Here is a 12,677-nt window from a genome sequence, read left to right on the forward strand (position 1 = left end):
AGCCGGGTGACTTAGCCAACAGGAATTGACTTTCTCATGATCCTGGAGGCTAGAAGTCCAGGGTCAAGGTATCAATAGTTTTGGTTTCAATAGTTTCCTCCTGTCCTCCCACTGTCTTCCCACTGTGGGTTTTTGAATCCTAATGTCCTCTTCTTTTGCTGACACCAGTGGACCAGGGCCCACCCGTATGACCTTGTTCTGCCTTAATTGCCTGTCTGAAGGCCTTATCTTCAAATACAGCCACATTCTGAGGTTTTGGGGCTGAGGAGTTAGGACTTCAGCATATGACTCTGAAGGCACCCATAACAGGCACCCTCCGTGTTGCAAACACTGAGTTGAAATGCTGGGGGAGAAAAATCAGAGGTGAACAGCCCCTGACTTTGACAGCTCACAGTCAGGAAGGGGACAGAGGAGAGAGTTAAATTTAGAGGGACTGTCCCACGGCCTGAGGCAGAAGGCTACAAGGGGCTGCCATGTACAAAGGACGTCATGAGGGCAGAGAAGGACCTTGTTTTCATGATCTCTAAAGACCACAGTTATAGGTGCAGTTTTCCATTTGGCCCAGTGGAAAGTGATCTGGAGCTAAGGCTGAGGAGTGTGTCGTGACACCAGCAAGGGGCACTCTCTGCGCTTCTCCCCGCATCCGTTCACTGTGCACTCTGCTGTAGACCGTCCTTGTCTGCTTCCCGGGCCCCTCCATGGAAGGCCATCTGCCTCATTCACAAGAAGCCTGAGGCTCAACTCTCAGCTCTAAACAAAAACGATATCTTGCCCCAGGTGAAGGGACCCACCTTTATACAATCCTAGCCCACAGAGACACTGTGAACAAGGCACAGAGGAGGGTGCTGATCTGACAAAATGGCAGGTGTGCTTAATAGTGACATGGGAAATGCTCAGGAGAAGTTAGTTGTACCATTTGAAGTTAATGTACCATTTGATCCCAAGTAGAGTTCTGAAAAATTAAGAATTCAAAATCCAAGAGGCTGCAGCCCTCCTGTGCTGGTATTATAAGACTCAGCTATGATTCCTGTCACCATTTCTTTGTCTCTCCCAGTATCTTTATAGGGCTAAACTTTATAACTTTTGACTCTTCTGGATTTTCCAAATTTTCTGAGCAAGTGTATAATTTGGGTATCTCAACAAATGTTAAAATATAGAAACCCTATGCACAGAGAAGCTTCACAGTCCAGGATGACGGTGGCCTATCCAGCGATTCTCCCCATTGTCAACTCCCTGGACCCCCATTGCCCCTGTGCCCCTCCCAGCTCCTCCTCCTGTGTTTGCATCTTTTTTCCCCCTTGCAGAAGACAAAGATATAACCATTTCCGACCAGGGAACCTCTGCCAGCACAAAGCGAACATCACTCAGCCGAGGGATCTCTGTCACATCCAACCTGGAAGAGCGGCACTACCCTGACCTCAGAATCTACCCAGATGAAGAAGAGGATGAGGACAGCCTGGAAAAGATAGTGTTTCAAAGTAATAGAGCATTTTAATGGTTGGGGGCCAGTTCTCTCTAAGCAGAAATGAGGAGATAGTTCAGTGCCCTGTCACCTTTCGCCATGGATATCCCCTCTGGGCCCCCTAGTACTGGCTCCCTGCCTTCTGGAGAGGCCCCAGTCCACCCTCACATCATGCCCCAAGCACAGACGTCTGCTGGGGAGCTCAGCATATGGCCCATTCTTCTTGCCACGGTTAATTGCATTTTAACTAGGCTAAATATTAATCTGAATCTTTAATGCTAGAATTTCAGCAGACAGGAGGGTGGCTGGAGAGCTATTCTGGGAGACTGGAGAGCATTCTTTCCAGTGTCCCTCTAACTGGAGTCCTCCTCTTGACCTCCCAGTTTTGCAGTCGCATCGTCTGGCATGTATTTTCCCCAAAGTACACAAGACACTGAACTTACATTTAGAAAATTAGTTTCAGCAAAACTGGGTTTATGCGGGCTGTTTGTTGCCTGTCAGGATGAAGCACACACTGCCTTGCCAGGTGCTCAGAGAATAGGAATCCTGAGCAAGGCTAACAAGATCTTGAAAGAGTTAAGTTGTCATTCTGGGCCCTTGTCAGATTTGCCAGGTGAATAAATTAAAGTGGAAGAATGCAGTGGGAAAACAGACCAAGACAGAAGTTCTTGGCTTCCATGCCTCATGATTAATCCCACCAAGATCAACCCCTCAGTGGCTTCTGGCCACCCCAGGCAGCCTTTCCCCACCCCACACATCCTGGCTGTGCCCCCATCTTCCACATCTGGGCAATGCCAGACACCTTGTGAAGACAGAAGCACACCCCAGTGTTCAGGGTGGAAAACCTGGGAACCATCTAGATGCTCGTCAGTAGGGGAATAGTTAAATTATGACAAATCTTTACAATGGAATTTATTTAGAGGCTATTTAAAAAAATAAAATCTGTATTTTAATAAATGAAAAGCTACTAAAAATATGTGAAAAAGCAAGCTGCAGACAAAATTTAGGATATCATCCCAATTGTCACTAAAACACTGAACGTGTTTGGGTGACTGTAAGTATTTGGCCACATACTGCCCTGAATACCATATGTATCACTCTGCCGTTTGCTTTTCTCCATTAGAGACATCCCTCCAGACCAATGTTTTTGATCTAAATCAAGGTTTGGTCCTACTGTAACATCCTGGGCTCTGTAGGCCACGCTGTCTCTGCTGCAGCTACTCAGCTCTGTCCCTGAGCATGGATGGAAGCAGCCAGGGACAGCACAAGCCAGAGGGCCATGGCCGTGTTCCAAGGGAACTTTGTTTACAAAAACAAGGAGCAGGACAGATTTGGCCTATGGGCTGAAGTTGACCAGCCTCTGCTATCTAGGTCATTATTTCTGCAGCTACTCTGCATGAATCCTATACTGTGACTATGCAATCATTTAATTTCCCATGATGTTAGAAATTCAGCTGATCACTAATATTTTGTCACTATAAGCAGTCCCTCTTTTCGTACAAATTCGCTTTTTATTTTTCAGCAGGGGAGATTCCAGATATAGAATTCAAATCAGAGTGCCTATTTTTTTTTTTTTAATTTCAAACGATATGGACAAATCACTGGCCAGAAAGAATGTTCTCATACACTCTAGGTGGGGACGGCTGTAGCGTGTGCCATTTAACAACAGCATTTAAAAAGAAAAATTTATCCCCACTGCCACCAGCCCCCACATCAATACATTCTGGGTGTATTACACATGCATACACACATGCAGATATGCATGCATATTTTTGTTTTGCAGGTGAGAAGATTCACAGCATTGACAGCCATTCCGCAGAAGAAGTTGGAGAGGTGGAAAACAATCCAGTGAACAAGGCTATCGCTCGTCACCTGGGCATTGACATTTTTTCAGAAAGCCACTTGGCCAAGAACCGGAAAGGCATCGCCATTATCATCCATGGGACACCCTTGTCTGGTATGTGACAACTCTGAAGGGAGGTTAAGATCAAGGAAGCCATGTCTCCTCCATAAACCTGGTGGCTTCCAGGGTAGTGACATCCACCGTGTGGTCAGGGCAGATACTAACAATTTCATTTGAGAAACAACATACCAGAGTAATTACTAGATGTACCCCAGAGCCAAACGGCCCTACGTATGTCCAATCCTAGCACTGCCATTTATAGCTGTGTGCCTTTGGGAAAGTTACTGAAGTTCTCTGTGCTCAGTGTCCTCATCTATAAAATGGCATTAATAGTATTTCTTTTATGGGATGGTTGGGAGAAGCAAAGGAGAACATTTGTATAAAATGCTTATGTCAGTATTTGGCACATTGTAAATACTGAAAGAAATTACCATTACTATTACTACAGTGACAGTTATCATCCATCATTGTCACCATATCTGGAGTTTAAATCACCACTGAAAAAACACTCCAATCACATACTAAAGAATTTCAAAGAATATTTTGCTAATCATAGTCCCATCAAGAAGAAGAATCTTTCACAAGGATCCTTTTTTGCCCCCAAGTTACACATGACAACTTCACCATAAACTCAAGTGAGCAAAATCACCTACGTTGCACAGGATCTTAAACTTGTGTAGTGGATTCCAGTTTGCAGAGCTCCTTCCCATTCATTTCTCTGTATAAACTCCCCAACCACCTGGAGAAGAGAGTCCGATTGCCTCTACCTCACCTGAAATTAATGTTCAAAGAAACTTTAGAACATCCTCCCAAGGTCCCCCAGGTAGTAAGTGGCAGAGCAGCAGGACCTTGGGAGGATGTCCTGGGGGCTCTCTTAGCTTCAGCTTCCTTGAAGAAGAGCAAGGAGACCTTTCAGATCCAATTATTGTCACTCAAACTGCGTTTCTGGAACATCTTTGTTCACATCACTGAGAAGCTCCAGGAATCTTTAGAAGAGTAACAGTCCATTATCCTTTCCTTTAAAGAACCTTCCCTTGAGGAGTCACAACCCAGAGCTTAAAAATTCTGAGGCCAGATTTGGGAGCAGCAGGTAGAAATCGAATAAGACGCTTAAGAATGTGATGGAAAGTGTTTTGAAGACCCCACTGCCCAGAGCCACTCATGGCCATTTTGTGTTGCACTGGAAGGAGTGTCGGAGAGACGATGAAGCAATCAAGACAGCTGGAGAGTTGACCCTGCAAATGCTCAGACCTGGAGCGGGTCATTAGCCCTGCTCTAAAGGAGGGTCCAGACACACCTCCATCTGAAGACGACAAGCACTATTAGGGAGAAATGTCAACCTCAGCAACAATTCTCACATTTTTTAATGGAGCTTTCCAGTTTGCAAAGACTCTTCAAGCAAAATAGTTTGAGTCTCAGATTGTTCAGCGTTGAGGATTTTGCCCCTTTGGGGTGTATGGTGAAGTTAGCAAATTTAATTTTTGAAGGCAATAAAAGACTCTTCAGCTTATCATTTATGTGCCAAAGAATTAACCCCAAACTGTTAAATTGCTGGCCTCGGAGATATAAGGTTAAGAAGGAGAGCATCAACACCCCATTTCAAATTGAATTGTTTGAGCCTTTATCCTTACAATAATTTTAAAATATTAGAGAAAAATCCGGGACATTGTTTTATAAGAGGGGGAAGAATAAGTGTAAACCCTTTAGCGATGTTACTTTTAGGCATTGCTTAGGAAAACAGTTATCAACGTGGACAAAGGTTAACTGCATCAGTATTCACTGCAGCACTGTGTACCATAATAAAAATTGGGGTCAGTTGAATCACTCACTATGGGGTACTGGTTAATTAAGCCATGGTACATTGATGCAGGGAACTGTCTTGCCATTAAAAACAATGTCTTGGGGCTGGGAATATGGCTCAAGTAGTAACATGCTCGCCTGGCATGCGTGAGGCACTGGGTTCGATCCTCAGCATCACATAAAAATAAAAAATAAAATAAAGATATTGTGTCCACCTAAAGCTAAAAAATAAATATTAAAAAAAAAACAATGTCTTGGGGCTGGGGTTATGGTTCAGTGGTAGAGCGCTCGGCTAGCACATGCCAGGCTCGCCTAGCACATGCCTCAGCACCACATAAAAATAAATAAATAAAATAAAGATATTATGTCCAACTACAATATATATATATATATATATATATATATATATGCACTTAAAATGGTTAAAAAGATGTTTTGTTGTGTTTATTTCACCACAATTTTTAAAAATGGTGTTGTACAGGTGTATTGAATGAATAGAAATAGAATAGTATTATGTCCAACTACAGTATATATATATATATCCAATGTCTTTTACATCTCTGTTCACGATAGCCAAAAGGTGGAAATAATCCAAAAGTCATTGATAAATGCACAAATAAATAAAATATGGGATATTATTCACCTTAAAAAGAAATGAAATTCTGACATATTCCCCCAACATGAATAAACCCTGAAGACCTTATGCTAAGTGAAATAAACCACACACAAATGAACAAATATTATGCTTCCACTTATGTGAAGTACCAGCTGTGGTCAAATCCATAGAAATAGGAAGCAAAGTGGGAACTGCCAGGGGACGGGGGGTGGAGAGTTGGGGGTTAGCAGGTGCAGTTTCACTCTGGAAACATGAAAAAGTCCTGGAGATGAATGGGGGTGGTGGTTGCACCACAGAGTGAACACACTCTGCATTGAGACATGGTTAACGAACTGTGCACTTAAAATGGTTAAAAGGATGTTTTATTGTGTTTATTTCACCACAATTTTAAAAAATGGTGTTGTACAGGTGTATTGAATGAATAGAAATGGATATTCATGATGTATCATTTTATATAAGAAGAAATGCTATGCTTATGATTTATAATTTATATTCATTTGCTGTATCTTCTGTAATAAATAGCCACAAACTTAGTGACTTTTTAAAAAACCATAAATTTACACTCTTACAGTCCTGGAGGTCATAGGGCTAAAATGGGTCGGCAGGGCCACTTTCCTTCTGGAGGCTCTAGGTGACAATCCATTCCCTTGTCTTTTGCAATTTCTAGAAATGTCACCTGCATTTCTGGGACCAGGGACCTCTCCTCCATCTTCACAGCATAGCATCGTTTAGTCTCTACTTCTGTCACCACATCACCTGCTCCAAATCCAACTCTCCTATTTTCTTATAAGGAGTCTTGTGATTAGATTGAGCCCACCCCAATAATCCAGAATAATATTAAGATCTATAAACTGATCACATTTGCAAAATCTCTTTTGCCATGTTAGATAACATATTTGCAGGTTACAGGGATTAGGACACGGACATCTTTGGTGGGGGGGTGGGGATTATGATTCAGGCTCCTGTGTAACATATTTCTTTTTTATAAGAAATACTAAAAACATAGTTAACTGTGCAAATTTAGCAACCATAGGTTAACTATAATCTCTCCAGATGATTGAATTGTGGATTTTTTTGCTTTGCTCTTGTCTGTTATTTCTGAATTTTCTGCTAGCTTTTTAAGAAAATTACCTAGAAATCAGAAAAAAAATAATCAACACAGGTTATTCTTTATAAGAAAAAGGAAAGGAGAGAGGGAGGGCGGGAGAAGGACAGAAGGAAAGAAAGAGTCCTCCTGTTAGATAGTAGGAACTATAAGTATTGTGAAGATCATCTGGTAGAAAGGGGAATCCCTGGTGAGGACATGGGTTGCCATGAACACATGCCTCAGTCATAGGATTAGGACTAGATCCACGGCCCTTATGCCTGGCTCAGATCTCCCTTCTTTTTGCTGCTGCCCACCAGGCCACCCAAAAGACTAGAATACTCAGATCACTTTACAGAGGGGTCTAAGATGCAGAACAAATGAGAACCATGAAATCCAGTGTCGTGACTTTTTTTTTTCTTTTTTTAATAGGAAAGACAGCCAATGCTGTCAACATAGCCAAATACTACAGCGCAGCCTACTTGAACATCGACTCGATCGTGCTGGAAGCCATATCCGATGGCAACAGCATCCCAGGCATCCGGGCCCGGGAGCTCTGTATCAGGGCTGCCATCGAACAGTCCATGAAGGAAGGAGAGGACACTGGTAAGACCCCTTCTCCCTGGACGAGGTCCAGGGGCTGGCACCTACAGGTAGAGCCTGTCTTCACTGTGCTTTCCTCCCACAGCTGGCACATCAGCCCAGAGGAGAATCCTCTCTGCCAAGCACATAAGGTCCAGGTCTCCTGGCCTGCCCAACACAGCTGTGCTCTTGGCATTGTAGGGAAGAGAACAATACCTGGGAGGGAAGCACACATGACAGAGGAAATAATGTTGCAACAGAAGCTTCAGCTTCTTTGGAGGACCAAGTTTGGGTTCCAACATGGGTGATTTGGGGGCATTTTCATGGAAATTGGCATTGAAGAAATAAGAAATTATTAGTAGGCAAAAATAGGGACAGGCACATTCCAGACACGAAAACAGGGGAAGTGGTCAATCGAGGGTGGGGAGGCAGGTTGAGACTAATCATAATTGACCCTGATTAGGAATTTGGACTTTACTGAAGGAAAAGAAGAATCAGGGAGGTTTTTGCACCCAGCGATCAGAAAGTCACAAAGGAAAGTCGCTCTTATAATGTCTTATAAAGGAGGCAATAGTGAAGCTGAAGATGAGTGGGCCCGGGCAGCTGGCCTGATGTCTAGCTGCCTGGTGGAGAATCCAAGGAGTGGGAGGCAAGGTGGTGACACCTAGACTTGTAGCCATAAGAACTGGCAGGACAGTGATATCATTTGCCAAGTCAGGGAACACAGGAGGAAGAGGAATTTTGCTAGTGAGTACATGAATGGAGTTTTTGGATCCCAGAGTAGTAAGGCCTGGTGTATCAGGTCATCTGAGGGACCTACAGGGCAGGAAAGCAGCTTCCCAATGGGAAAATATATTGAATATGAAGCAAGAGTACCTGCTAGGTGGTGGACCCTTTCATATAGTCATAACAACATGACGTGGTTCCTAATAGTGCTACGGTGCCTGCTGGTCGGGAAAAACATGAAAAATGTGAGTATTTCCATAGGTGAACAGTGTGTCCCAATGTGCCCCAGCCCCTGGCTGGGCTTTCAGTTGTGTCTTCTCCCACAGTATCTCTGCTTGGGATGCTCATGGCAATGGAAGGTTCTTTGCTGAGAAGCTAAAATAAGAAACTCTTAGTGAGAATCCCCAGCTATGTCATCATTCTAGTTTGATTTTTGTTTCCTTTCCCATGAAATAAACTGCATTTTGTCATGATCTGTGGGGCTGTGTGAATGTCTGGGGCCAAATAGTAAATTTGAGCTCCTGATCTGAGAAAGTAATGTCAAGTTAGAGACAGAGGTGAGGGAGTCTCCTAAGGGAGAGAAGAGGCACAACCACTGGAGTAGATGAAATCAACCCAGAATGATTTCATCTACTAGGGAAGAGGTCATTTTAGGAGGAGCTGGTGGAGGAAAACCCAGGAAAGGAAGAGACGGCAGCGTGAGGGCAAGCAGCGGGGGTCTCTGGAGCACACCAGGGAAGTGAAGGAGACTTCAGGAAGTGGGGAGCAGAGGGGCTTCTACATCTTCCTGTTTCATTGTTCTCACAACCCTTATCTCTAGTAACTTATAATTTATTTTACTTATTTTATTTTATTGTATGTTTTCACTGCCCCCCACCGCAAAAAAAAAAAAAGAGTCCACTTTTGGGGGCAGGCGTTTGTGTTCATTTTCCTCACTACTGTGTTCCCAGCACCGGGACCAGGGCCAGGCACACAATCAACATGTAACTAAGATTTATGAGAAGCTATTGAATCAGTAAGCAGAGTCAGAGACCCCTGAAGGCTCCAACTCAAGGAACCCAGAGTGGGACGCCACTGGACTCCACAGTCTTGAAACCATGGCTGCCTTTGGGAGTCCCTGCAATGGAGAGGTTGAGCTCTAATCTCCAATCGCTGTCTGCTCTAGAGTCAACAGGTCATGCTGAAGTGCTAAGTCCCAAACCTGCCTGTGACAAACAAGCCATCAGCCCCTGGGGCTGCTGAGCACTTGAAAGAGGCTAGTCCAAACCCAGGTGTGCAGCACGCACTGGAACTCTGAAGAAGTTGTGTGAAATGACACCGTAATAGTTTTTACATGTTGTTCACACATTGAAATAGTCACATCTTTTTCACATATTGAGTTAAATAAAAGCATATCATTAAAATCAATTTTACTCTTACCGTAGCTACTAGAAAATTTTAATCACCTTAAAAAATACATATGTGGCTCCTATTATGTCTATTAAACAGAGCTGGTCTAGACGGCTGTTTTGAGAAATTGAGGAGTGAAGGAAAAAGAGGTGGAAGATGATGGTTTGAAAGAAATAGTGTCAAATGAGAACTTTTGTTAGAATTATATCTAGAACTGCTTTCTGTCCTGAAGGATGCTGTGGACAGGGGAAGGCAAAAGGCATATGGAGACCATAGAAGCGATTCCACAGCAGTCAGTGAAAGGCAGGGGGTGAGCAGGGAGGAGCAGAAAACACAGTGAAGTGGGCAGGTACCAGGAAGCAGAAGGGTAGTCATTGTCAAGGCAAGATCACTGGTGGCACTGCTTCTGAAGGAGGCAGGCAGAGCCTGGAGGAATTGGGGGCAACAGGACATGGGTACACATGGGACCTGCCACTTCTACACTTAGAGCAGGATTTGGGTGCAACTTCTTCAATGGGGGCTTCAGCCTCTTTAGTCCCCACCCCCACCCCAGATGCAACATAGAGTCCTTGTACCTGTGATCAGCTCCCTGGGGGAGGAATGGAGAGGGTGGCACAAAAAGAAAAAGCAGAGTTAATTGCAGTGACAACTCTCAAGGGAACTCTGGAGACTTATTTGCTGAAATGGTCAACAGCAGCAGTGAATCTTAATGTGTCTCCTGGGAGCTACTGAAGCACAGATGCTCCCAGGCACACAGCTCCATCACCCCATCTAGGGAGGTCAAGAGCATCTGCTGTACTCCTGTTCTCCCTCAGGGACAGGTGGCCCACCCTGAAGTTGGAAGCTCAAGGGACACGATGAGACAAGACCAGGGTAGTGGCAGGTGAAGGGCGTCTGGAGACTTGGAGGCTCAGAGGTGACAGGAGCTTATCAAGGGTCAAAGATACCCCAGCAAGAGTTTTTCCAAATAGCTTTTTAAACATTGGAATTTGGCAAGGGAGCTTCTCGGTGGGTGGAGCTTTGGAAGGGTGGCAGTCTGATTGGAAGGGGGGTTCTGGAGTGACAGACAAGAAGAAATTAATCTTGAAGCCATGGCTGCCAACAGGCACATGCTTGTTGTTTTATTATTATTTGTTCATTTGGGTGGCTCTGCTGGGAAAGGAGGTCAGAGAAGGCCTCACCCTAGCTATCGGTAACATCACCATTGCCTAAAACCTCAAAAGGTCAGGTGCCACGTTTCCTGGGCAGCACTGAAGCATATCAGCAGTTTCAGAAATTGTTACCCTCTGGGCTGGAAGGGGGAGTGGGCACAGACCTATCCCCAGGATGAGCAGTAAAGAGCATGGATCCCAAGACCAGCTTTCCATTCACTCATCCTCTGGTCCTTGGTGGGCAGAGCCTCTTCTCCCAGCCTGGTTGGCTGCATACAGGGATGGCTTTGTAATCCTAAGAGAACGCAGATTCCAGGGTGCCAACCCCACTGTCAATTTATCCTTACCCTCAGGTGGCTTTTAATAAAAACTCACCCTCTCCTTATAGCCCAGGAGGCTGCTGTAAACCAAAATATCTTAGCAACACGACTGAGCAGTGAAAACTTGGGGAAGCTTACGTCCGATATAACCCTGGTGAACCCAGAATTTAAACCTGCCAAGAGCGTGCGTGGAAGTCTGCTGTTACCCAAAAGCAAGGCAGAAAGCCACGGCTCAGGGTCGCAGAAGCAGCATCACCAGCACCAGTCGGAAACACCACAGGTACGAATCAGGGCTCTCTGCAAGGAGGGTTGGGATCCTTCCTCCTCCTCCTCCTCAGCATCCTGCATCTAGACTGCCACCCTTCATTTCCATGGGTGTCCTCAGCAGGCCAGCCTGAACACTGGCCCTGCACCACCTCTTCCACAATAGGAATAGTGCTCAGCCAGGGCCATTTATGTTAGAGGCACTGGATCAGGTGTTGGTGAAGGTAAAGCAAAGTCCCTGCACTGAGGTTGCACTGATGAAGAGTCTGATGAGGGAGGGAGCCATGCATGCAAATATTTGCAATAAATTGAGATTAGTGACAAATGAGGCATATAAAAGGAATCAGGTTGAACCATAAGAAATGGCTAATACTCAACGATTGTTGAACCCCATAATAGCCATTCCCTATGGGTCAACCTGGTACCAAAGAAATGTTAAGGATGAAACCATTGAAGTGATGGGATTGCTGCAGAAGGAGTTTTGGAGTCACAAAGAAGTCACAGAGTTTGATCAACATGGCAAAAGACTTAGAGAACAATCTTGACAACCTAGCAGGTGCCAAAGCCAGTTACAGTGGGATGAGGTGAGCTAACGAGTCATAGATAAAGTGAAGTCAAGTGGGTACAGACTTTTAGGATGTTTGACAGAAAGGAGAAAAAGAGTCGTCATTACAAGGGGAGCAAACTCAGGGTCAGTAAAGAAGTCGAGGCACAACAGTCCCTAAAGAGCTTCTGGAGAGCTATGAGATGTTCATCCACCAATAGGGAATGGGATTCCAGGAGAAGGGAGGAGGGCCAGAATAATCAGTGAAGGGGAAGGGAGCTAGCCTCCCCTGGAGCCACAAGGGTAAAAACAGACACAGCTAAGGACAGGAGAGGCAAGGTGAAGGTTGGAGGTTGGAGGTTGGAGAAGTCTGTCGAATGTGTCTGCTATTTGCGCAGGAGGTGAAGTCTTTTGCAGGAAGCACTGAGGAGGTCAGGGTTGTAGAGCATGCTGGAGGTGGGTGGCAAAGCTCCAGTGTCTCTTCTGTGGTGAGCAGAACCAGAAATTGGTGGTGGACAAAAAGAAAAGTAGTTGAGAATGATAATGGCCCCACCAAGACTGGAAAGTGTAACTTCACAGTTGTAACATTTCTCTAAGTTCCCCCGGCAGCCCTCATTCAGAGGCAGAGAGAGGAGGCTGAATATTAGATGGGGTGGGGATGGAGCACGAGGGGAGGTCTCCATGGGAGACACCTGCAGGTTGGGTGAGCATCCCCCAGGGCTGAATTCATGCCAGACCGTGCCTCTGATCTTTACTTCCATCTCACCTTCTTCTAACACCTTAAAAGCCGAAACCGTTTTCTCATTTTCTTTTCCAGCACCATCTCTTTAACACTC

At 44.9% G+C, this 12,677-nt stretch overlaps 1 protein-coding gene across 1 annotated transcript in view; it reads left to right on the forward strand.

Moving 5' to 3' along the window:
- Nucleotides 1-12,677, forward strand: part of Hydin (HYDIN axonemal central pair apparatus protein) — a 318,432-nt gene that overhangs the window by 207,937 nt on the left and 97,818 nt on the right. The window contains exons 37-40 of the mRNA XM_027933192.3: nucleotides 1,305-1,478; nucleotides 3,246-3,419; nucleotides 7,298-7,471; nucleotides 11,102-11,313. Coding sequence (XP_027788993.3) covers nucleotides 1,305-1,478; nucleotides 3,246-3,419; nucleotides 7,298-7,471; nucleotides 11,102-11,313 — 734 coding nt within the window. The remainder of the gene's footprint in view (nucleotides 1-1,304; nucleotides 1,479-3,245; nucleotides 3,420-7,297; nucleotides 7,472-11,101; nucleotides 11,314-12,677) is intronic.

The sequence above is a fragment of the Marmota flaviventris genome, chromosome 18 (genome assembly GCF_047511675.1).
Source record: "Marmota flaviventris isolate mMarFla1 chromosome 18, mMarFla1.hap1, whole genome shotgun sequence".
Lineage (NCBI taxonomy): Eukaryota > Metazoa > Chordata > Mammalia > Rodentia > Sciuridae > Marmota > Marmota flaviventris.